Genomic DNA, 26,604 nt, shown 5'->3' on the forward strand with positions numbered 1-26,604 from the left:
AGGATGGTCTCGATCTCCTGACCTCGTGATCCGCCCATCTCAGCATCCCAAAGTGCTGGGATTACAGGCTTGAGCCACCGCGCCCGGCCAATCAATCTTTATTGGTGGCAGTGGTGGTAGTGCTGGTGGTGGGAGTAGTGTTAGTGGGAGTAGTAATGTCATCTACCCTGAAATGTAGATTTGAGAACCACCAATGCATAGAATCATCAAAGGTGGATTTGAGAACCACCAATGCATAGATGATACCGGGAACCACTAGAGGAAATGATGATAAGAGTATAGAAAAAAACACCAACATCGAAGGGATACATAAAGCGCATACACAATGGAGATTGAGAAGTAGCCAGGAAGGTAAGAGGAAAGTGAAGAGAGTGCCATAGCATCATGGAATCCAAGGGAACAGAGGGCTTGAAGAAACTCTACTGGAAGTGGTCAGTGGAGTAAAATTCCACCAGAGTCAAGAAAGGTAAGGGCTGTAAAGTGACATTGAATTCAGGGACAAGTTAGGATCAGTGATCCCTGAGACAAGCGTTTCATTAGAAGAGCAGGGATAAAAGCAAAATTATAACAGGTTGAGAGAAGTTGCCAGATATGGATCACTATTTAATATGCAAATATTTCTCATTAAAAACAGTGCAGGGCGGGAGCATAAGAACAAAGTTAAAAGTGTATTCTGACTATAGAAATTTGAGTTTGCCTCGTGCTGTGGTTTGAAGCGTAACAAAAAGACCTTCAGGGTCTGAATTTGGATACTCCATTCTAGTTCTTTATCATGCATTGTCAGACACTGCTGAAGGAAAGGGAAAATTATAATCCTAAAGTCATGTCCTATAGAGGAGACTTCTTCAATACACCATCCAAGTATAATGTATTTATTCTGTTCTCAAGGCTTTTTTAAAAAGGAATTAAACTGTATATAGCATCAGTAGCAATTTTCTGCATTACATGTGTATTCACTTGGAGAATTCATTTTCCCATTTACAGCATTATAAGGTCTCTATTGGGCAGGAACTCTGACAACAGTCGGCATCGCTAAATCCCATTTCAAGGTCTTCTCAATGACTTTTGTGGATTTGAAAACAGCCTTGCTTTCCCTTCACTATCAGAGAGAACACACAGATTTGGGATTGGCACTCAGGATTCATTTATCTTTGTGAGGGTATTTTACCTGATCTGTATTAGGGCCTTAATGAAATCAGCCCTAATGAAAAAATCCCTCAAATGAAATAAACTTTATTTCCTCGAAACACACGCAGGGGCACACACCATTCAATGCCTTTGACCTGGAAATAGCATTGAACAAATAAGGAAACTGAGGCACCAAATGATTCGTTTTAGCCAAGACTGTACCATGACATCATTAATCAAACTAGAGCCAGGTCTCAAGCTGAGTGCCCTTCCCATTATGGCCTTCAAGTAAAAGGCCAACACTGCCTTTTTAGCCAGGACTTTCCAGCTGTCATGGTAGTCTCCAATGTTCAGCATCATCTCAATGGGCTGACTTGCAGCAGGTGATTCTTACAGTGCCATCTCAAGTTTGAGAACCACTGTACTACTTCCTCCTTTTAACAGGGCCATCTCCAGAACCAGACTGGCTGGGTTCAAATCCCAGCTAGGCCACTTAGTAGCTATGGACAATTTACTTAATCTCTTTGTGCCTCAGTTTCCTGTTTTGTATACTGAGAACAACAGTATCAGGTGGTAGGTAGAGGCAAGGACAACAGGAACTAACACCTGTCAGGTATTTAGCACTGTTCATGGTCCTTAACCATGGTCTTTCTGTTTCCCCTTCTACAATCAAGGATAATGATGGTACCAACTTAAAATGTGGTTAAGAGTCTGGCATGAGCTGATGCATGTAAGTGTTTAGTTGTCACTATTAAATATCTCACATCATTCAGTTTATATTCTAAACAAACTTGTTTAAAAAATCAGTCTAGCTCCTGGGCTTTGTCATCAAAAGCTGTGTGCATCTTCATGTGAGTCATTTTCCCATGATTCCTTGCCAATTTATGTCACTGTCTTCATTTCTGAAGTTGTGTTTGTAACAACCCAAAATATGTAACCCAACTCCACATGGAAAGAGCTTTCCTGTGTTGTGGTGAGTGGAAAACCTCTCAGGTGTTCCGAAGATGACTGGCGGCTCTCCTCTTATGAAAATACATGAGGTGAATGAAATAACTAACTTCAGGAAAAAGGCCACAAGGTTTACATCCATTCCAACATTCATAGTCTTTATGAGACAATTCACAAAAAAGGTGCACATATTCCCTACAGTAACCTTAGTACATCAGTACTACTATGCAAAGTGGTAACTAGCTTTTATTCATATATATATAATATATAATATACATAGGGTATATATGTATCCTATATATGTAAAAGATGTATATAATCTATCATGTCTTGCAGTGTTCTGAGCACTTTAGATAATTTAACCTCTATAACAACTTTATCATATAGCACTAGCATTATCAGTATCCTCCTTTTATATATGAAGAAACTGAAGCACAAAGTGAGTAAGTAGCTCAAAGAAGATCAATCAGGTAATGAGAGGCAGAGCCAGGATTTGGACCCAGATAGTCTGGAGCCAGAGGCTGCATACTTAACTGTTACCTATACCATCACTCAGTAATTAACACCTGAGATTACCCCAAAGGATGCTCAACCCAGGGCTTCATTTTATGGGCAAGGGAATAAATGTTTCAGAGAAAGATTTTTACCTTTGAGCAGCTTCACATACCTAGAAGCTTAGTTGTTGCTATTTTGCTCAGAAATGCGCCACTGATCTGTGTGAGATAAATCTTAGCAACAAAGCTAGTTTAAGTACCAAAAGGTGAAAGGGAGTTTATCTTGAAAATGCATTCCAACATTTTCGGCAACCAGGGCTGTGAAGCGAGGTCAAATTCAGAACTAAAGTGAATTTAAGTAAAAAGATAAGTTATTTTATCTCTTCTCTATAAAGTATGCAGTTTCTAAAGTAAAGGTGCCTTTTATGTAACATCAATATTTCCAGGAGAACCCTGGGCAATTAGGGGCAGAGCATGATCGAACAGAGACACCTACTGGTGAGAGCAACTCTCACTTCATAGATTTCTATCATAATTTATTTCAAGAATGACAGTGATCTCATTATCATTTGAAATGTATTGGATATGGACAGTATGGTTGTAAGATACAGAGTCTTCCCTTCAGGAGGTTACATTTTAGAAAGAAAATATCATATGCATTCAACTATTCATGTAATAACTCAAGCACAGGATTGCCATTCTCCCTTACAGAAATACCAAGGTACTTTTGAGGGTACAACAATAAGTAACTGTACTCAGCTGAGGCAAATACCAGGTTAGGTGCAAGGTCCCTGGAGTCCTGCATTCCTCTCATCTCAATCAACAATGTCTGTTGATTGAACACTTGCATTCCAAGGATGGATGAGACAGAGGGCCACAAGGCACTCTCAACTCAGAAGCCAGGAGCCAGGGAGCTGATCATTCTAAATCTCTCCAGTGGCCCTTGACAGGCACTTCCCAGCCAATCTGGAGTTCCAGGATCAGACCTGGTCTTATCAGATCAGATGTTTGTATCTCTTCTGGAGTATTCAGATGTTACTTTGGTTCTCCAGATATGACATTTTTCAGCAAACATTTCATGAATATATAATTGTTTGAATTCTCTCCTGTGACGTGTCAGTTGGTTGATGTTGAGATTGTACTTTAAATATTGTACTTTCTTAAGTTTTGACTAGGAGAAAGAGTTCAGAAAGGAGAAGTGGGGAAAAGGATGTGTCTTAGTACATTCAGGCTGCTGCAAAAAAATACCATACACTGAGTAATTTATAAACGACAGAAATTTCTTTTTTTTTTTTTTTTTTTGAGACGGAGTCTCACTCTGTCGCCCAGGCTGGAGTGCAGTGGCTGGATCTCAGCTCACTGCAAGCTCCACCTCCCGGGTTTACGCCATTCTCCTGCCTCAGCCTCCCGAGTAGCTGGGACTACAGGCACCAGCCACCTCGCCCGGCTAGCTTTTTGTATTTTTTAGTAGAGACGAGATTTCACCGTATTAGCCAGGATGGTCTCGAACTCCTGACCTCGTGATCCACCCATCTCAGCCTCCCAAAGTGCTGGGATTACAGGCTTGAGCCACCGCGCCCGGCCAATGACAGAAATGTCTTTCTCACAGTTCTTGAGGCTAGGAAGTCCAAGATCAAGACACCAGCAGATTTAGTGTCTGGCAAGGGCTCATTTCTTTGTTTGTAGAATGGGACCTTTTCACTGTGTCCTCACATGTGATCTCTCCTGGGCCTCTTCTATAAGGGTTCTCATCCCACTGATGTGGGCTCCACCTTCAAGACCTAATCACCTTCCAAAGCATTCCCCCATTCTAATGCAGTCACCTTGGGGGTTATGACTGCAACATATGAATTTAGTGGGGACACAAACATCGAAATCATAGAAGGATGAAGGAAAATGAAGTTCAGGAGAAAAGAAAACTATATAGGGAGATGACAATATTACTTTTTTTGTTTGTTTGTTTTATAGTTAAAACACTTTGGATTCTCAGTTTAAACTTTCTAAACCTCCTAGCCATGTTCACTTATAATTGAAAACTCTTAATGGCTTTAGAAGGAAATAGTTCTCAGTTGGGTTGTTTGAATGCAATTGTTTATGAGGTTGGGTTTTAGTTTCTATGTGGAATTTGGAGTTAAAGTAAGACAGTCTGCATACCTGAAAGTGCAATTGAATGATACAAAAGTGATTACACCTCAGATCCAAATAGGATACTTTGATCTAAGGGGGAAGAGAGGATGAGAGAATTTAAAACAATTTAATGGACCATATACTGGTGTTGAGAATTCAGCCAACTATTGAGATACAGACTTAATATTAAAAATAAATTCATGAATATTACTGATTAGAGTTTATTCATGAAGCACCTAAGTATAAGCATTGTGTTAGGTGTTGTAAAGTAAACAGATCTCAATCAGACATATCCTGACTATTGAGGAGTTGTAGTCCAGCAGGAAAGATAAGATAAATGACTAACCTTTTTTTTTTTTTTTTGAGATAGAGTCTCATTCTGTCATCCAGGCTGGAGGGCAGTAGCATGATCTCGGCTCACACAACCTCCACCTCCCAGGTTCAAGTGATTCTCCTGCCTCAACCTCCCAAGTAGCTGGGATTACAGGCATGCACCACCATGCCTGGCTAATTTTTTTTGGTATTTTTAGTAGAGATGGGGTTTTACCGTGTTGGTCAGGCTGGTCTCAAACTCCTGACCTTGTGATCTGCCCCAAACTCCTGACCCCATGATCGGCCTCCCAAAGTGCTGGGATTACAGGCACGAGCCACCGTGCCCAGCATGACTAATCTTTAAGACAATAGGAAGAAGCTACAGGGAGAATGAAACAGATAAGGACAATGGAAAGCACCCTTCACTTTTTGAATTCCCTCTTCCTTCACATCCATTCTATCCCCAAAAAGAAAACAAGGAAGACTGGAAGCAGTTGAACCAGTTAGAAGGCTAATCCTATTGTTTGGGAATGAGAAGTTAAGTTTCTTAAATAACATGGGAGGGGGAAGGGTGTAAAGGATGAATGAATTGAATTTAGGGACTTCAGTATGGAGCTTATGAAAGAAGAGTTGTACATAAACATAGATACAGACACAGAATATTAGAACTGGGGGGAAAACTTTAATTTCCAAGTGGAAAAATGAAATAAAGGCAGTACTTTTAATAGAAATAGAAAAATCTGAAAGGATTCTTTGCAGGAAGGTAGAGTAGAGAGCATCATCATGAGTTTCCTTTTTCAACTATTTGTAAGGCTAGAGGAACCAATTGATTTGTAAGTGAAAATATCACAGAAGAATTTGGAAATGTGGAACTGGTCTCAGGAGACTATTTCTAAGCCAGGAGATACATGGAGAGGATCCAGGAGATCTTGGGAGCTCACTGATACCTTGTGCAAAATATGATATTAACTTGTTTATATTAAGGGTTAATTTTAAATCATTTTTACTCCCACATGCTTTTGGAAAAGGTTGGTTAAATATAAAAGATTATAAAGGAGATTTTGAGGCAGGATATTTCCCTGGCCCCTTCATGGGCAGGACTGGGATGCACAGGTGCTGGAACTAGCCAGCCGCTTCGTTGGTGGCAGGAGCAGACTCCACTTGCTTGGTCCTGCTGTGTTTCACCCCTCACGGGAGGGGGACCACAGGTGAGAGGGTGCAGGAGTCAAGGTGAGAGCTTTTAGGCACCAGCAGGAGCAAAACTCCATGGGGGCCCCACGAGCAGCATCTGAGGGTGGTGTCTGCAACCCCTGAAACCCCAGAAGGAGTGCTACAGTGCTGTTTTAACTTTGCTGTCTGTGGACAGCTTAAGTGTTAATAGCTCAGTATAGGTTTACTGTGACAGCCTTTTGCATCTGCACTCCTGGCACCTGAGTTCTTATCTGGCATCCAGGAGGAATGAGGTCTCATGAATGAGTTGAAGATGGTAAATGTGGGGGCTTTTATTGCTAATGAAAGTGGCTCTCAGCAGGAAGGGAAGCTAGAAAGTGGACAGAGCTGGAGGTATTCTTCCCATGAAGTTTGGCTGTCCCCAGCCAGACTTCTCTCTAAAGCTACATCATCAAGTTGTCCCTCTGAAGTCAAGCTGCTTCTCTCCAATGTCCAACCTTAGTCTCTAATGTCCAGCTGCTTCTCCTCTCTCTGTCGCCTGAGCCTGGGGTTTTTATGGGCACAGGACTGGGGGTGGGGCAGGCCATGGGTGGTTTTAGAAAAGGCAACATTCGAGCTGGAAAACAGGGATATAATTTATCATTTCGGGCCACAGTATGAGGCTTTTGGGTTTGAGGGTCCCTCATAGAAGACCCACCCTCTTCTGCCCAGAATTTCCTTGCCTTCTATCCCTATCAGTTTTTAGACATAAACAACAGTAAATCATTAATCTGAGAAGAAAATAATTTCCTTGTAAATCTTTTTCGATGAGTACTGAAGTTGAGAAATGATTTAAAGAGTGAATAAATCAAAATAAAATAAACTCATGTACAGCAAAGGGAAACAAGGATTAAAAGGTTGAATTTAGCACCAAGTAAACTTCCAGTGGAATGAGAGAGTAAATACTATAATTAGTTGACTAAAAGTAATAATTAATATGTGAGATATCACCCTTATTATAATGTTCAGATTTTTTTAAAAGGCAAAAACAGACGATATGAATAATAGAGAATTTATGCTGTTCTTAAATGAAAATATGGTTATTTTATTGAAAATTAGAAAAAATTCCAGAGTTAAAAGCCTGAGACCTAGTCAATAAATCAACTCCATTTAAACTCTTCTTAACTGGCAATTGTATGTAACATGAATAAAGCCAAGTATTTTGGTTTCTGTTCAAAGAGAATTTTTATTCTGTCAGTGGTGTTGAAATTGGGAAAGGAAAAAGATGGTTATATATAATTTAAGTGGTAAATTTTTAAAAGAATGGTGGTCCCTTATACCAAAATATATTTTTCCAGTAATATCAGTTTTACAACTAGGTATAACAGGTGAATGTTTTGTGGTATAATTTAAAAGCCCCCACTAATCAAAAATTATCTCCATTGCCTGAAATTCTACTGATGATGATGGAATTCTATTGATGAGTCAAGATATAATCTGACTCTCATAGTGATATCAGGTTGGTAGAACAGGAGGTGAAGGCAATGGTTGCCTGGGCAGATATTTGGACAGGGAAGAGAAAGGACCCAACAAGGCGTGAAAGGTGTAGAGAGAAGGGTAAGCAGGCTGAAGGGTATCCAAGGTAAATAAAACTTGCCCCACAGTGTTTCCCAGGCTGACCAGGAATGCCAATATGCAAACAGGCAATTATATTCTCATTTTCAACCTACCTAGTCATGGGTTTACAGAGAGAAAATTAGTTCCTTTCAGCCTATTCCTATTGTGAATTTTGGTGCTCTTTATTTATCTGCCAAATCTGTGGTACCTGACAATCTCCCAACCATATCACTAGGATGAGAACTTTAAAGCAAAAAGATCAAGCGGCATAAAAGTTGTGTCTTCTGTAGCACTGCTAAGTCATCATCTGTCTGTGCTTTGTTCTTTTGTCTACTTAGACTTTCAGAAGTAAACACTATTTAAGCAATGAGAGAATGGGGTTGTGAGAATGACACTGGGCATATTTTTTATTATTGTTATGTTAAGTCCTTTATTTATGTAGAAAGCTTAGAATTTGTTTCACTTAGCTTAATGTCTTAGGAAATAAGATAAAGAAAGCCTAAGGGTTACAGATAGCATTTGTTGGACTGCATTTCCATAAATAAAAATTTGATGGAAATAACACATTTTCAATAGGCATTTAAGATAAGTACTCAGACCTGGAAAAAATTCCAAAATTACCCTTTTTAAGGAATTCTAAACTAGTTTATAAATAATGTGGCAAAATGAATTTTGTATATTGTATTATGTTTATATAAATGATTAAAAAGCATTAAATATTACTCCAATAGTAGGAGAAAATCGATGACTCAGTCTCTCCTGGTGCACAAAGCTTTCAGCCTCCTACAGGCCATTTAATGTGGTGCAGCTGGCCAGCAGCAGCCAGGACTCATTGGGTTGCAGTTTGATGTGCTATCGTAATATAATGTGTTTAGTCATTCCCTCTGCCTGTTTTAGGAGGTCAAATTTTAGATTCCTAGCATACAAAAAACTAGCCTAGCATTTAGAAAACCTACAAGTCTGAAAGACAACACTGTGCTCAGTGACCAACTCTGCAAACAACAGCTGTGGCCACAAATAAAATACCATCTATTTGTGAGTAAATAAAATGGAAAGGGCTTTTGGGCACCCACAGGTCTTTTCCACCATATCTTCAAGCACAGCTAGCAATATTTATCAGTATTATCATCTCCAAAGGAGATATACATCTGTTTATATATGTAAATGCATGTATTTATGCATGCATATGTTACACCATAGCATTAAGGTGTTTCTGTGAGAATTTTTCACTTCTGTACGTATTTAAGCATCTTCAGCACTATATGCAGGAACAGCTCCACCTGGTTCATGGCCAAAGTGGAGTTCCCATAGCCCTGTCCACTAAGTCTTCTCCTTCTCTCAGCAGTGGCCCCACAAGGCACATCCAAAGAACCCCTAGGCTCCTGAAAACCACAGAAGGAAGTGATTCTGCCTATGGAGATTAAGAAAGACTTTTGGGAGGGTGGGGGGAATGGGTAGTTTTTAAACTGGGACTGATTCAAAATAGTTGTGTACCACACGAAAGATAGGCTTCTGAACAACCACTGTTTTTTCCATCATCAGAAGAGAAGATATGTGTGGTAACCTTCAGACATGACCTGCCACCTCCCCTTTGCAGCTGATGAATATTTGACAGACTACAGGAAATAAGGTGTGGCCACAGGCTGTGATGGAGTGACCATATGTAGGTCTACCACTGACAAACTGATTGCATTCGACCAAGTGAGGATCCCTAGCTTTAAATTACAGAAATATTTAAACTTCTACATAAGAAGTAAGAAATTTAAACATGAAAATGTTTAGGCTATATGTGAAAATTATCTGGACATTTGTCGTAATATACTCAGTGTATTTTTATCTGTAGACTAAATATCTTGGTGGTTAAATTTTGCTTTGATAATCAAATATTATTGCAGACATATGTCTTCATCTATGAATACTATTTGTTGAAGACATGCAGTGTTAGCCACTATTTAAAAGCACTTACTAGGTACTAGATATATTTAAGCTCTAATCTCAATGCTGTCACCTCTATTACCTGAAGAGTAGATGCCTCATAGCCAGGTGTGCGAAAGAACTGAGATTTGAATCCAAAATGTGACCTATAAGCTAATATTATAGTTTAAAACTATTGAATCAATTATTTTAAAATTAACTACTTAAGTTATATATAACTTAAGTCATGTAAGATCACTAGATCTCAAGTCATGTAAGATGAATAAATACTTACCTAATCAAAAATTGGGTCTCTTTTCTTATTTTGAGACAAATCATATAACTGAAAAACTCACATATTTAGAAACCAATATCAATCAATAGTCTATCAATAATGTTAACTTTTCTTAAATATTGAAGGATTTCATCAGAAGTTTAAAATAATGTCCTAGCCAGGCACAGTGACTTGTGCCTATAATCCCAGAACTTTGGGAGGTCAAGGCAGGCAGCTTACTTGAGCCCAGGAGTTTGAGACCAGCCTGGGCAACATGGCAAAACCCCCTCTCTACAAAACATAAACATATATATATATGCTGGTCATGGTGGTGTGCACCTGTAGTCCCAGCTACTCAGGATGCTGAGGCTGAGGTGGGAGGACAGCTTGAGCCCAGAAGGTGGAAGTCGCAGTGACCCTTGATTATGCCACCACACTCCAGCCTGAGTAACAGAGCCAGACGCTGTCTCAAAAAATAAAGTAATAACAAAACTACTGTCCTACTATAGCACTAAAGACCAGGTGTAATCTAATATATGGCATTTTCTTATGATGAAGATTTAAGTACTAAGTAGCTTTGCTAGTGATTAATGAAAATGTATCAACCCAACTTATCCCCTAGGAAATATTATGAAGTAAACTACTTTATTTAAAACCCAAATAGCAACAGAATACAAAAGCAGTAAACCAAAGATCAGAAATACAAATGTTAGAACTAAGAAAGGACCAATAGGACCATAACACTGAAACTATACACATATAAATAAGTTGTAGGTAAGGTATACACAGGGGTATAACAGGTAGATAATTTGTAGAAGTCCTAGGCTAAAGTTATGTCAAAAGAGCAAGAGTTCTGTCCCTTTTTGCAGAGTGCGGATGGTAGCCTACCTTGTCTCTTATTGAGTGAAATTATCCAAAGTTCAGCTTGAGAAACATTGGGATCATGTTACCTTCATATGAATCATCAAAGTGTAATAATTATTATAATTTGATATAATAATTACTATTATTATCATCATTTGGGTTAGGAATATGGCTTAGTATACATATGCAAACATCAACAAACATTTTACAAAACACTGTTTACCCTTTCTTATATTTTGTTTTCTACTCTCATCTGTTCTATTCTACATTTTTTAAAAAATGCTGATTATGACTATGAAATTGATTTATAATCCACCAATGGATTGCTACCCACAATGTGAAAAAATGCTGTTCTGATGAGCCACACATAGGTAACTACCACCATGTTTCTGCAGGACCTGCTTTGACTCGGAGCTGAATAGCAAAGAGATGAGTTACAGTACATAGTTAAACTTACTGGTGCTTCGTATGTAAACATGGGTTTATCTAGACAACAGGATGAGAAGTCCTCAGCACCTTTAACCTACAAACCACCACTAGAGGAAGTGTTTTAAAAATTGATTTTTAAATTTCCTAACAACAAAGAAATTTCGTGTTGCTAACCTAACTGTTTTAATCTGTTATTTTGTAGTATTTCCTTATTTATATTTCTCCCACATCCCACCGGTGTGAGTGATTTTTACAGCTTCTGGGACCACACATTCTAACTTGTCCTGGGCTGCTATTTAGAATGCAGGTGTTAATTACCTATTTAACAAATCGTAACTATTTACCTCCAGCAGTAAATACAACTTAGTTTCTCCAAATTAAATTGGTTTTCCTGCCGACTAAGGTTCCAAACCCCTATGACTTTCCTGTCCTTTTCAAATGACATTAGATTTACTTTTGAAAGGAATATATGAAACGGCTCTGTGAGTGTTCTTAGCTCTATCTCTCATTAAAGTCTGGACCTTCTCACTAAATAATATAACCTGGCCATATTCATTTCCTCGGGCTAAGAAAGGTACTCTCTCACAGTTCTGGAAGCTAGAAGTATAAAACCAAGGTATGGACAGGGCTGTGCTTCTTCTGACTGTGCTAGAAAATAATCCTTCCTTGTCTCTTTCTAGATTTTGGTGGTTGCTGACAGTCCTGGCTTGTAGCAATACCACTCCAACCTCTGCCTCTGTTGTTACATGGCTATCTGCCATCTGTAGGCCTCTCTTTGTCTCTCATGGCCTTCTTATAAGGACACTGGTCATTGGATTTAGGGTCCATCCTAATTGAATATGACCTCATCATAACTAATGACATCTGCAAAGACCCTGTTTCCAAATAAGATCACACTCTGAGCTTTTAGATGTACAAGAATTCTGGGCAGATACTATTTACCTTAGTCCATTCCTGCTGCTATAACAAAATACCTTAGACTGTGTAATTTATAAACAATGGAAATTAATTTCTCAGTTCTGAAGGCTGGAAATTCTATGATGAATACTCCAGCAGATTCAGTATCTGGTAAGGGCTCACTTTTTGCTTCAAAAATGGGGCATCACTGATGTGTCCTCACATGGCGGAAAAGGCAGACATGCTCTCTTCAACCTCTGTTATGAGGGCACGAATTCCATTCATGAGTGTAGACCCTCTCTGTCTGTCTCAGTCACTTCCCAAAAAGCCCCGCCTCTTAATATTATTTCATTGTGGATTAAGTGTCAACACATGAACTTTGGAGGGACATAAGCATTCAGACCATTACACTATTCAACCCAGTATGCTGATTTCCCAAAGGGATCTGTAAACCAGACCGGATCTGAAACAGGTTTCAATCAATTTAGAAGCTTATTTTGTCAAGGTTAAGGACATACCCATGGCACAGCCTCAGGGGGTCCTGATAATGGGTGCCCAAGGTGGTTGGGCTACAGCTTGGTTTTATATGTTTTAGGGAGACATAAGACTTGAATCAAACAATATATGTAAGATGTACATTGGTTTTGTCTGGAAAGGCAGGACAACTCAGGCAGTGGGTGTTGAGGTGTAGGGGAAGCTTCCAGGTCATAGGTGGATTCAAAGGTTTCCTGATTGCCAATTGGTTGAAACAGTTTGTCTAAAAACCTGGAATCAGTAGAAGGAACTGTCTAGGTTAAGATAAAGGTTTGTGGAGAGGAAGGTTTTTGTTATGCAGATGAAGCCTTCAGGTAGAAGGCTTCAGAAAGAATAGTGTTTCTTATCAGACTTAAAAAGGTACCTGACTCTTAGCTAATTCTCTCCTGGATAAGGGGTTTGTGAGGGAGACCTGGAAATGGAAAGGAATTCTCTACAGAATGCAGATTTTTCCCCACAAAAGACAGCTTTGTAGGGCCATTTCAAAATATGTAAAAGAAATATATTGTGGGGTAAAATACTTAGATTTATTTTAGGGCCTGCTGTCTGTCATGTTGGTATCTTATTGCTACAGAGTCTGCTTTGTCAGTCTTAAGGTCTCCGCTTTAATGTTATATGCTGGTCAGCTGTCCCTAAATTCCAAAGGGTAAAGCACATAGTGAGGCATGTCCGAACCCCACTTCCCATCATGGCCTGAAATAGTTTTTCAGGTTAATTTAGAATGCCCTTAGTCAAGGAGTGGGGGATGGTTCATTCAATTGGTTGGGGGGCTTAGAATCTTATTTTTGGTTTACAGACTATATATTTATCTCTACCAAACTTATTGAAATCAGTCAGCAACATGCACAGAAATGGGCTAACTGGCAATTACATAAGAAAGGAGGCACCAATGTCAAACAGGACGTAATAAGGATAAAGTTCTTCCACTCCTAACATTATATAGTAGGTAATAATTCTCCCAAAATCTTTAGTTCATTTATTTTTAAAATGTAATTAATTATCATTAAAAATTGGCATTTATACAGAAATGTCTAACTTCCAAAACATCTTCACATGCATTATATAATTTCAGCACTACACCCTACTAACGTAAACATAATTGTCATGATTAGCACCAGTCTATGGATGAAGGAACAGGCTCTGTGTTTTGACTCAGATCATGCAGTTAATTCAGTAATACAGAACCAGGATGAGGGTCAAGTCATCTGACTCAAAATGCAGCATTCTTTCAACTACCAAACTGAATTGTGTTATGTGAAAGTGTTTAAAGCAATGGCTGTCAAGCACAGGCTGGGAAAGGAGGTCAGGGTGGAATTAGAGACCACTTCAGAATCACCTCCAAGGTTTTTTCTAGCTAACTACATCCACCCATCCCAGAACCTCTAAATAGTGTTGAGAAGCTCCATAGCCCATGAAAATCCACTCCTGACCCCAGCCTGACCCCAGAACTGAGATCCACTGGTTAAAACGGTATGGGAGAGCCTCCAATTCTGATTTTTTTAAAGCGGCATGCATTTATGTCTGAGGTCAGTGCCTCTCAAATTAAATGCACATGTGAATCATTTGAGAATCTTGCTAAAATGCAGATTCTGATTCAATGGGCCTGGGGTGGGGCCTGAGATTCTGCATTTCTAATCTGTTCCCAGGTGATGCTAAGATTGAAGAACCACATTTTGAATGGCAAGATCTTATGTAGCCCTCATAGCAGAACCCTGCAGCAGATACTAGAATGTGTCTATGTGATTGCAGAAAATGTCCGCATCAGACAGCTATAAAAAACAGGGCCTCCCTGCCCAATAAACACCTCCTCAGTCTCTAATAAATACAGAAGTGTTTGGGCCCATTCAAATTATGAGTCCTTGGTAGTTGCCGCCCAAACAGGCTAAATAAGACTCAATGAAAGGCCCTTGTCTGTGATGCTTAGCTTCATGACAGGAAGAACGCCTGTCATGCTTGCAACAGAAGATTCAGTAAGACACTACTGTTCACAGGGCCCTGGAATGCATAGCAGCCTCCTGTAATAGCAGATGTAAAGTGGATCACACAAGCTCTCTGCAGATACGGCTGGATTTGGCTCCCATCTGACTTTCCCTTGGCAGAGCCACTCCATTTCAGCATGACCCTCCATATCTTCTATTTTCTGGCATTGTGTAATGTGGTCTTAATGACGCTGACCCCAAAAGTACTTTTCAAAAGAGGTTTACTGCAGAGATTCATTAAAAGGAAAAATGATTGCATTATGGCTTTTGTTTTTACTTTCTTTCAAGCTGCTGGGACATGGTCTTTAGATATGGGGATAATGGTGGAAATAAATCCCTGCAATTCTCTGTTAATGGTGATAGATGAGATGATGAAGCCGACTAGGTGTCCAAGGAACAAAGCCAGCTTTTAATGGCACTTTAATTCTGGAAATTTAGAAGACTTCCTTGCAGAAATTGGAAGTTGGAGTGGCAGAGAAATAATTCAACAAATGAGCATGCTTTCAGGGGACAGCTAGTATAAATGGACCCTTAAACTGGTCTTCTCCCTGTGTGCTTTCAGAATGTACACTTAAGATAAAATTTTATAAAAGAAGAAAGATCTGGCAAATAATATAGTATTTCTCTCATCATTTTCTCATGTACCAATGAACTGTTGTTTAAAAGAGGAATATTTAAATATATGGAGAAAAAGCTCAACGTCACTGATCATTAAAGAAATGCAAATCAAAACCACAATGAGAAACCAAGCTGGTGAAATTGTGGAGAAAAAGGAATGCTTTTACACTGTTGGTGTGCATGTAAATTAGTTCAACCATTGTGGAAGGCAGTGTGGTGATTCCTCAAAGATCTAAAAGCAGAAATACTATTTGACCCAGTAATCCCATTACGGGACTTATACGCAAAGTAATATAAATCATTCTATTGTAAAAATACATGCACAAGTGTGTTCATTGCAGCACTATTCACAATAGCATAGACATGGAATCAACCCAAATGCCCATCATTGATGATAGACTGGATAAAGAAAATGTAGTACATATGCACCATGAAATACTATGCAGCCATAAAAAGGAATGAGATCATGTCCTTTGCAGGGACATGGATGGAGCTGGAAGCCGTTATCCTCAGCAAAGTAACTCAAGAACAAAAAAACAAACACCGCATGTTCTCGCTTATGAGTAGGAGCTGAACAATGAGAACATGTGGACACATTGCGGGAAACAACACACATTGGGGCCTGTCAGGGCTGGGGGTTGGAGGAGGGAGAGAATCAGGAAGAATAGCTAAGCGATGCTGGGCTTAATACCTAGGTGATGGGTGATCTGTGCAGCAAACCACGTTTACCTGTGTAACAAATCTGCACATCCTGCACGTGTACCCAACAACTTAAAATAAATGTTGAAGGAAAAAGAGAGAGAAAGAAATGTTTAACTCTAAGAGAAATTTCGTAGCCTAAAGCTCTTATTAGAATACTCTTTAACATGAGGAAATATTTTTTCCAGAACACATAAACTTTATCTATCTTGCTCTCAACTTATAAAATCTAGTTAAAATGTGTTCACACTTATTATTTTCATTTTATCATTTCTTTTTTTTATATCCAACTTTTATTTTAAGTTCAGGGGTACATGTGTAGGATATGCATGTTTGTTACATAGGTAAACGTATGCCATGGTGGTTTGCTGCACAGATCATGCCGTCACTTAGATATTAAACCCAGCATCCATAAGCTTCTCTTAACATAAGGAAGTATTATTTGGAAAGATAAATGATGATTTAAGTCAAGGATCACTTTTTCTACCTCTATAAGATAATAGTGGAGATTTGTTGGAGCTACTCAATCTTCCTGGTAAATTTTATCATAAACATGAGAAGTCCTAGATCCTTCTAGCTACATAGCAAGCAGGGTTGAGATTCTACTTCATATATATTTGTATAATGTATCCCCTTCTTTCCCTTTGCTGCTGCCATTGCATTAAAAATTTATTGTCTTATCTTCAGCTGCACCCTGCCCACCACATCAGTCATATCATCGCAGTCATTAATCTTTGTGAAATGCAAATCTGAGCATACCTTTGCCTTGCCTGAATTCCTTGAATGGCTTTTACACCTTACAGCAACGTCCTCAAGCTTTGGCAAGCATCAGAATCACGTGGAGAACTTGTTAAAACACAAATGGCTGGGACTTTCCCTGGAGTTTCTGATCCAGAAGGCATGGAGGGCTAGAAAATTAGCCTTTCCAGCAAGTTACCACATAAAGCCAGTGCTGCTGGCCTGATGCTGTTGTTCTGGGGACCATACCTTGAGGAAAATTGGTCTATAGAAGGAAGCCCATCAAACTCTTCATCACTACACCGAGTGCCCTTCAGAATTTGTCCATCATCCAACTCCCCAGAAATGTCTCACCCCCACTCTTTTCTTTTCTTTCTTTTTTTTTTTTTTTTTTCCTTTTGAGATGGAATCTTTTTGTGTCACTCAGGCTGGAGTATAGTGGTGTGATCTTGGCTCACTACAACCTCCACCTCCCAGGTTCAAGCGATTCTCCTGCCTCAGCCTCCTGAGTACCTGGACTTACAGGCACATGCCACAATGTCTGGCTAATTTTTTTTATTTTTAGTAGAGACAGGGTTTCACTGTGTTGGTCAGGCTCTTGAACCCCTGACCACAGATGACCCACCAGCCTTGGCCTACCAAAGTGCTGGGATTATAGGTGTGAGCCATCACACCAGTCCCCCACTCTTTTCTGTACCTCCACCTGCATTCAACCACACCACACTACTCACTTCTCTGAAATCAAGGCTCTCGCAATTGGTTGTGCAAGTTGTGCACTGCATAAAAGATGGAAGCATCATTCACATTATAATCTCTTGATGGGTTCTTTCTGGAATTGACCAGTTTACAGCCTATACCCTTATATGCAGCAGTCCTGAAATAATCACAAACGCCTGTGTGTCATGCCTCTTTATGGATGCCCCCAGCCACACAAAAGTAATTGGAATTTTTTGAGCAAACCATCATCTTTTGGGCTTCAAAGCCTTTGCCCACCGTTTTCCTCAGTCTGTAATGCCCTTTATCCCTTTTCTGTGTAGAAACCTCCGTGAATCCTTTAAGGCCTCCCTTGCAAAAAAAGATTTATGATTAGCATTATCCTAAGACCAAAGAAAACACTTTTCCAACAGGAAAAAGAAGAGTGTTATAGAATCTGAATAGAGCTATAAATACTCTGGTGTAAAAATTCAAAACACTCCAAGTATTCAGAATCTGTTTTTTCTCCCTCAGGTTTTCATGAATTATCTTTTCAAAGAGCTAGAAAACTGATAAGGAGAAAAGTGAGGACTTCTTTTCATTTCCTTTCCTTTTTTTTTTTTTTTTTTTTTTTTGAGACAGTCTTCCTCTATCACCCAGGCTGGAGTGCAGTGACGCAATCTCAGCTCACTACAATCTCCATCTGCTGGGTTCAAGTGATTCTCATGCTTCAGCCTCCCAAGTAGCTGGGACTACAGGCACACACAACCACACCTAATTTTTTTTTATTTTTTGGTAGAGACAAGGTTTCACTATGTTGGCCAGGCTGGTCTTGAGCTCCTCACTTCAAGTGATCTGTGCGCCTTGACCTCCCAAAGTGCTGGGATTACAGGCATGAGCCACCTCCACTTTTTTATTTTGTTCTAGATCTCCACATATCTAAGATGTTGTATGTACGTGTATGTGGTGGTTTAACAAATTATGTTTGCGAATATATATTTATTAAATGGAATATACAGCATTCTTAAGTTTACATTTTTATGATCTTTTATTACCTTCCTGTGGGGCTTTACTTTTGATTACATGGAACACATACACACACACAGTTTTATAAAAAACATATTTTAAGACATGAGAGAGGTCAAGTTCACCTGGAGAAACCTCAGCTTAACTCTTTTAGTAAACACTGCAAACTAGATAGTTTAGTCCTAAGGAAAAAAAGATTCAATTGTCTAGGTTTGTCATGCAAACCATTGCTTAGGTGAATGTGTTTGAAAGTGTTAAAAATGAGCACTAAATAGTTCTGGAATTGTATTTAACTGGGAGATAAATAGTTGTTTTTTTCATTCTTTCCCAATGCTGGCTAAAGGCATTTTCCAAACGTATCTTCAGCATTTCTTACACTTATCACATTCTTTAGCAGGATGCTTTCATGCACATGATCCAGTTTGAGCCTTAATAACCCTCTGAGGCAACTGAGGCAAGTATGAGGCACCTCATTTTGCAGATGAGAGAACTGAAGCTCAGAGAGGGACCTGGCTTGTGCATGCAGCAAGCGGAGGTAGAACCATGTGTTTGAATTGCTGGTCCTATGCTTCTTTCCACCACAAAACGTCCATTATCTTCAAAGGACTAAAATCAACAAGCTGGTTCAATTGAGGCAGGTCTCCGGCTGCTTTACTTCCTCCCACAAACAGAAATCAATACAGCCAATGTTGGTACCTACTAATGCGAGTGCTGGGAGCCCTCTTCTGAACTCCCTGTGATCCTGCAAATGTCTGCGTCTAAGCGAAGAAATCACGTAATCATCCAAGTGATTCAAGGGGGAAATAAAGGTTGTATCCAGAAAGAATGTCTATTCTCAGTAACTAAATGTTTAGAACATACACAGCGCAATGTTTTTCAGTCTTCTCTTTTGAATGTTTTGCTCATTATGTAACAAAATTTTACTTTGGACATTCAACTAAAATGACAGCATCAGTTGTGACTTGTCCTGGGTTTGGTTGACAGACATGACTGGAATTAGTGAAATGTTTCAGTTTAGACAGAGAATCACCAAATGTTGGAGGTTAAGTGACCTTGCAGATGACCTAATCCAAATTTCCAAAGGGTTTAACCAACATCACGCAGTTAATTGTTTGGAATCTCCACTTCCCTGGCCATATGCACACATATTTTTGTTTGCTAGAGCTGAAATAGTTCACTCCTGCCAGCTCTAGAGGTCAGTTGTTGGAGGTGAAAGGGATTAAAAACCTGAGGCAGGTGGGGCATGGTGATTTATGCCTGTAATCCCACCACTTTGAGAGGCCAAGGTGGGTGGATCAACTTGAGGCCAGGCACTTGAGACCAGCCTGGCCAACATGGTGAAATCCTATCTCTACCAAAAATACAAAAATTAGCTGGGCATGGTGGCACACACCTGTATTCCCAGCTACTTGGGAGGCTGAGGCACCAGAATCGTTTGTGCCTGGGAGGTGAAGGTTGCAGTGAGCCAAGATTGTGCCACTGCACTCCAGCCTGGGCAAGAGAGCCAGACACTGTCTCAAAAACAAACAAACAAACAAAAAAACACCTGAGACAGTGAGATTCTAACCTGTGAATGGTTGTGGTAAGCGAAGCAATACCTAAGTGTTCCTGGACCAAACCAAGGGTCAGGCTGCTTATTCTCATGGCCCAGTAATGAAATGCAGAGGAACTGAGAAAAGAGGGAGTTTACTTCTGTAACCAGGGAGAAGGCCTGGAAATTATCCCCAGACCAACTCAAAATTACAAAGTTTTCCAGAGCTTATATACATTCTAAGCTATATATCTACGTGTAAGTGTGCATTCATCTAAAGACAAAAGTGATTGACTTCTTTTAATCTATAACAAAGGCCTGAGTCCTAAAGACCTTCCTCTGGAGCCTCAGTAAATTTACCTAATCTAAATGGGTCCAGGTGCTGGGGTGGTTACCCTTGTCTCCTGCTAAATCACAGAAGTCTGGGAACTTCCTTCAGACCCCCAGAAAACTTGTTTGTGGAGGCCTGGGGAGTTTCCTTAGACCCCCAGTAAGGGGGTCCTAGACAGGTCCTGTTAAGACTTCCTTCATTATCTTGTCATGCCTCAAGGTCCAGGCAAAACTCTTGGTGGGCTTTTGTTACACTCCAGCCTTTATATAAGGGCATTGGCTGTTTGAGCTTTTAGTATATAACTTAACCACTCAGTCAGGGCTGAAACAGTTGTTATGGAGACCTGCGTTAGTGAGACCTGGCCTGCCACATAAGTTCTATAAGAGCTTGCTATAAAGTAAATATTCATGTTTTGAAGTGCATCCTCAAGCTTAAAGCAAAATTTCACATTTATTATATTTATTGTGTTAAAAAAAAAGAAAACTCTACAATAAGACAATAAACTTGCATTTGGCTCATTGCACCAACACATCACCTTGGTATTTATTGAATCATTTGTCTAAAGTGATGTCTTTCTGGGAGAGCTCCAAGCTTCACAAGATGTTTAAAATAAGTCCTTCCTCTAAATTGAGAGCAAATGGGTTTTGACAAATTGAATTTCAACATGAGACAGATAATAATGCACTTCAGTAACTATGATTCTCTTTAACGTGAATGTGGAACGGCTAAGGGCTTGAATGATTAGTTTTTCCTTTAGTAACTATTTGTCTTCAAGAATGTGCCCTAAGTCCTGTTGCGCATAAGCCAAATTTCCAAGTGTTAAAGTGGTCATATTTGTTAAGCTGTGGCCAACTAGACAATAGACTACAGCAGGGCTCTACTGTGTTCTGTCATTATTTCCCAAAATTAGCTGCAGAAGTAAAGTGACCTACAGTCTAGCTCTGATTGTGGAATCAAGGACTGAAGGCACCCTCGGACCTTTCCCTTTATCCTTTGCCAAAAGGTGGAAGACAATAGAATGGATTCGTTTGCATTTCTACTTCTCTCCTCTCTTTGAAGTGGTAAACATCAGTAAAATGCATTCAAAATTAACAAACGAACAGATTAGATATGGAAAATCTAGAGTATGGATTGTCAGTACAAGAAGAATGGCAGTAAGCCCAATACTTAAAATGCCCAAAGATACATTAGCAACAGTGTGACCTCCCAAAAAATATCTTGGTTCATTATGATAAGAGCACAGGAATGGATGGGATCTGACCACTGATTTTTCAGGAATATTTTAGTGGCAGAATATGGTACATGTTACCCTGCCATTGGCCTCTGAGGGTTGGCATTCAAGGTGAGCATTCCCAACTTGCCTTTAAAACCATCTGAATCTATTAGCCAGGGATTTATCTAAATCTTCTCAAGGGAGTTTCTAACTTTAGCCTTCACAGCCTCTTAGAGGAGTTAAAGAGGACCTTTATTTTTCTATTGTGATTCACTGATCCATATTTTTAAAGGAAATTCTGAAGTACTCTCAAGTAGAAAGTATTTAACGTAGTTCTAAGAAAAAAAAAAGTATAAAATACTAATTAAGTTAAAGGTCCGTAAATCTTTATTTACTCTGCAACACAGTCTGAAATGCATTATACTATTGTTTCACTTTATAGCAATTTAAGGAGGAAAGATGGAAGTTGGAAGAAGAGGAAGAAGAAAACAATGAAAGATATAAAGGGGCCAGGCACAGTGGCTCTCAGCACTTTGGGAGGCTGAGGCAGGTGGATCACAAGACCAGCCCGGGCAGCAGGACGAAACCCCGTCTCTACGAAAAATACAAAAAAAAAAATTAGCCAAGCGTGGTGGTGCATACCTGTAGTCCTAGCTACTCAGGTGACTGAGGTCAAGGCCAGAGGATCGCTTGAGCCTGGGATGCAGAGGTTGCAGTGAGCCAGTGAGCCGAGATTGCACCACTGCATTCCAGCCTGGATGACACAGCAAGACCTTTCCCCCTCTCCCTGCTCCTCTCCCCCCGCCAAAAAAAAAAAAAAAAAAAAAACGTAAAGAGGAGAAAGGAGGAAGTGAAAGGAGAATAACCCAGAAGTGGAGAAATTTAGAGAGTAAACTAATTTTTTAACAATCTAATGTGTACTGAGCTGTGTGGCGTTAAAGTATCTAATCACTGCCCTTGGAAATGTTGACTAGATGTTCAGTCTCTAAATGAAACAGTCACTGTCAGAATATTTTTCCCAGAGCTACATATGATAACTGAAACCAATGACACCTGCCAAGGTCACTGGCAAAGGTCAGATGAAACCAAGCCAGACCTAAACTAGGTAAGAAGTAGCTATAATTATTGGCTTTATTCAACAGATCTGTACTTTGAGACAGAGAAGTTAAATAACTTGCCCAAGGTCACCCAATAAGTAGTAAGGCCAGGGTCAGAGCTCAGATTGCCTGACTCTAAAACCCAGTCACTAGTCCTCTCCTTACTTCATTCTAAGCTCTTCCTCTTTTCTTCCATGTCTGACATCATGCCACCTGGAATGTTAGCCCTGCAGTGAAATCATCAGGGATGTTCTTCAAACTCTTCTTTATGAAACCTTCCTGCACTCTTTGAAGTTAGTGTGTATATCCTTTTCCACATGATGCTGGCCAGAAGTCCACACATCTGAGGACAAAGGCCATACTGACTTGGTTCTGATGTCAGTGCTTGCCACATGAATAGTATCCATTCTTAGAAGAAGCACTGTTGTACTGAGTGCCATGTTCTCTCTCCAGGTGTCAGTCTGAGTTTATATTTTTAATTGTAGAATGAAATTTCTAGAGATCATCAGTTCTGTCTAGCTTATGTGGCGTGTGAGACAATTCCCTTAACAAAGCACAAACCAGGTGGTTAAGAGAAAAAAATTACAGATAACTAAGAGAGGAGAGATAATTACTCCCCGCAAAAACTATTCCAGCCATATGTGGCCCTCATCCAAATGGTCGATGCCTATACACATGTTCCTAAGAACAATGAGCGTGGAGGGGGAATGGAATTTAAATGTGCATTAGGCTTCTAAGTGAAGTATTTGTGTTAGTTAGGGAATTTTAAGTTGTAAAATTACCTTCTTATAATCTTCTTGGAAGAACTTGGAGCATTCCATATTAGTAAAAGAATCAGCAACCCGTCTGTCTCCTAACTGCCTAAGCAACTAAGAGGATTTGCTGACTTGGACTTTTCTCTTTTCCAGATCCTGGCCATTGTGTCTATCCTGTTCATCGTGCTTTCCACCATTGCTTTGTCTCTCAACACACTGCCGGAGCTACAGGAAACGGATGAATTTGGACAACTCAATGACAACCGCCAATTAGCACACGTGGAGGCTGTGTGTATTGCGTGGTTTACCATGGAGTACCTTTTGCGATTCTTATCCTCACCAAATAAATGGAAGTTCTTCAAAGGCCCACTGAATGTCATTGATTTGCTGGCCATCTTGCCATACTATGTCACCATTTTTCTCACGGAGTCCAACAAGAGCGTGCTACAGTTCCAAAACGTGAGGCGCGTGGTCCAGATCTTCCGAATCATGCGCATCCTCAGGATCCTGAAACTCGCCAGGCATTCGACAGGCCTGCAGTCTCTGGGTTTCACTCTTAGGCGGAGTTACAATGAATTGGGCTTGTTGATATTGTTTCTGGCCATGGGGATAATGATATTTTCCAGCCTGGTATTTTTTGCTGAGAAGGATGAAGATGCTACCAAGTTCACCAGTATCCCTGCATCATTTTGGTGGGCCACCATCACCATGACCACTGTCGGCTATGGTGACATTTACCCTAAGACATTACTAGGGAAAATCGTGGGAGGCCTGTGCTGTATTGCTGGGGTTCTGGTTATTGCCCTTCCTATCCCAATTATTGTGAACAATTTTTCTGAGTTTTACAAAGAGCAGAAACGCCAAGAGAAAGCAATTAAAAGGAGGGAGGCTCTTGAGCGGGCCAAAAGGAATGGAAGCATCGTTTCTATGAACTTAAAAGATGCCTTTGCGCGAAGTATGGAACTGATAGATGTGGCTGTGGAGAAGGCCGGTGAGTCCGCCAACACGAAGGACTCCGCCGACGATAATCACCTGTCGCCAAGCAGGTGGAAGTGGGCCAGGAAAGCTCTGTCGGAAACAAGCTCCAACAAGTCTTTCGAGAATAAGTACCAGGAGGTTAGCCAAAAAGACTCCCACGAGCAGCTGAACAACACGTCTTCCTCCAGCCCACAGCATCTGAGTGCCCAGAAACTGGAGATGCTGTACAATGAAATCACCAAGACACAGCCTCATTCTCACCCAAACACAGACTGCCAAGAAAAGCCTGAGAGGCCATCTGCATATGAAGAAGAGATTGAAATGGAAGAAGTGGTGTATCCACAGGAGCAGCTGGCCGTGGCACAGACCGAGGTCATTGTGGACATGAAGAGCACCTCCAGCATCGACAGCTTCACCAGCTGTGCCACCGACTTCACAGAGACAGAGAGATCGCCCCTGCCGCCGCCCTCCGCCTCTCACTTGCAGATGAAGTTCCCAACAGACCTCCCAGGGACAGAAGAGCACCAAAGAGCTAGGGGCCCCCCGTTTCTAACTCTATCCAGAGAGAAAGGGCCTGCTGCCAGGGATGGCATGCTGGAGTATGCCCCAGTCGACATAACTGTGAACCTCGATGCCAGTGGCTCCCAGTGTGGGCTACATAGTCCTTTGCAGTCTGACAATGCCACCGACAGTCCTAAGAGCTCTCTAAAAGGCAGTAAGCCACTAAAGTCCAGATCCCTCAAAGTGAACTTTAAGGAAAATAGAGGCAGTGCACCACAGACCCCGCCCAGCACAGCCAGGCCACTGCCAGTCACAACAGCTGACTTTTCGTTCACCACCCCGCGGCACATCAGTACCATCCTCTTAGAAGAAACCCCCTCCCAGGGAGACAGACCCTTGCTGGGTGCTGAGGTTTCAGCACCTTGTCAGGGACCTTCCAAAGGGCTGTCCCCCAGGTTTCCCAAGCAGAAACTGTTCCCTTTCTCTTCAAGAGAGAGGAGGAGCTTCACTGAAATAGATACTGGTGAAGACGAAGACTTCTTAGAGCTGCCAGGGGCAAGGGAGGAGAAGCAGGTGGACTCCAGCCCAAATTGCTTTGCAGATAAGCCTAGTGATGGGAGAGACCCTTTAAGAGAAGAGGGCAGTGTGGGCTCTTCCTCCCCGCAGGACACAGGTCACAACTGTAGGCAAGACATTTACCATGCTGTGAGTGAAGTCAAAAAGGACAGTCAAGAAGGGTGCAAGATGGAAAACCATTTGTTTGCCCCAGAAATTCATTCCAACCCAGGAGACACAGGTTATTGTCCCACACGTGAAACCAGCATGTGACTAGTTACAAAAGCAATAAATTAAAAAAAAAAAAAAAAAACTTGTTTCTTAAAAATGAGGTTAATAATGCCTGTGAACTAAAAAAATGGGAAGCCTTCCCCAAAAAAAGTGCATAAAATGTTATTTTTGCATGGCATGAACAGTTTAGCTTAAATACTGTTTAAATAAAGAGTCAAGACTGAATTTTGTAACAAACCAACAAAAATGACTGAAGAACAGTGAACAAATAAAAAGAGCTCTATTAGGAACCAGTATTCTGCAATGTCTGACATTTTTGATCCTTTCATTTCAAATTGTAGGCCGATTTTCAAGTCTTAACATTTATGTTACAATGAAGCTTAGAATTTTCATATGAAAGGATGAAATGTCATTGCATGCATTCATAATTATGAGGAATAAGGTACTGTGAGCTTGCAAAATGCATAACTTTGTAAATAATGGGGCCTGGATGCGAAAGTGTCATGAACACACGGAAACAAGTTTCTGAGACACAGGTATTTCCTTCACAGCTACTGCCTGGAGGAGCTGTACAGACTTCCTGTTGCAAAATTGCAACCTCTCCTTAAACCATCTCGCATATCTTGCTTTGAGTTATAAAGCTCTTATAAGTACATTTGTTTAAAGGAATACAGTATTTTTTATTTATTTGTGATATAATTCATAGGCTGCATTTTACTTTTTTGCTTCTGCTTAGTTGTGGCATTTGTGGTTCATTTATAAATCATAGACATAGGCAAGATTTAATGACCAGATATCAAAATATTTGAAATTTTGCCAATAAGTTATATATCATGCCACAGCCGATTACAGGAATGCATTTTTTAAAAACCTGAAATTATTTAAAAGGTTATATCATGCAATTAAATTTTTTAATGGCAGTCTACATTTGGAAATTAGTTCTTTTAAGAAATGCATTTTGGCCACCTAAAG

The 26,604-nt window shown here is 40.2% G+C and overlaps 1 protein-coding gene across 1 annotated transcript in view; it reads left to right on the forward strand.

The window, feature by feature from the left end:
- The window catches only part of KCNB2 (potassium channel, voltage gated Shab related subfamily B, member 2), a 405,717-nt gene extending 379,793 nt beyond the window's left edge, over nucleotides 1-25,924 (forward strand). The window contains exon 3 of the mRNA XM_011957428.1: nucleotides 23,521-25,924. Within this exon, the coding sequence (XP_011812818.1) occupies nucleotides 23,521-25,674 (2,154 nt within the window). The 3' untranslated portion in view covers nucleotides 25,675-25,924. The remainder of the gene's footprint in view (nucleotides 1-23,520) is intronic.
- The last annotated feature ends 680 nt before the right edge of the window (nucleotides 25,925-26,604 follow it).

This window comes from Colobus angolensis, unplaced genomic scaffold, assembly GCF_000951035.1.
Source record: "Colobus angolensis palliatus isolate OR3802 unplaced genomic scaffold, Cang.pa_1.0 Scaffold440, whole genome shotgun sequence".
Taxonomy (NCBI): domain Eukaryota; kingdom Metazoa; phylum Chordata; class Mammalia; order Primates; family Cercopithecidae; genus Colobus; species Colobus angolensis.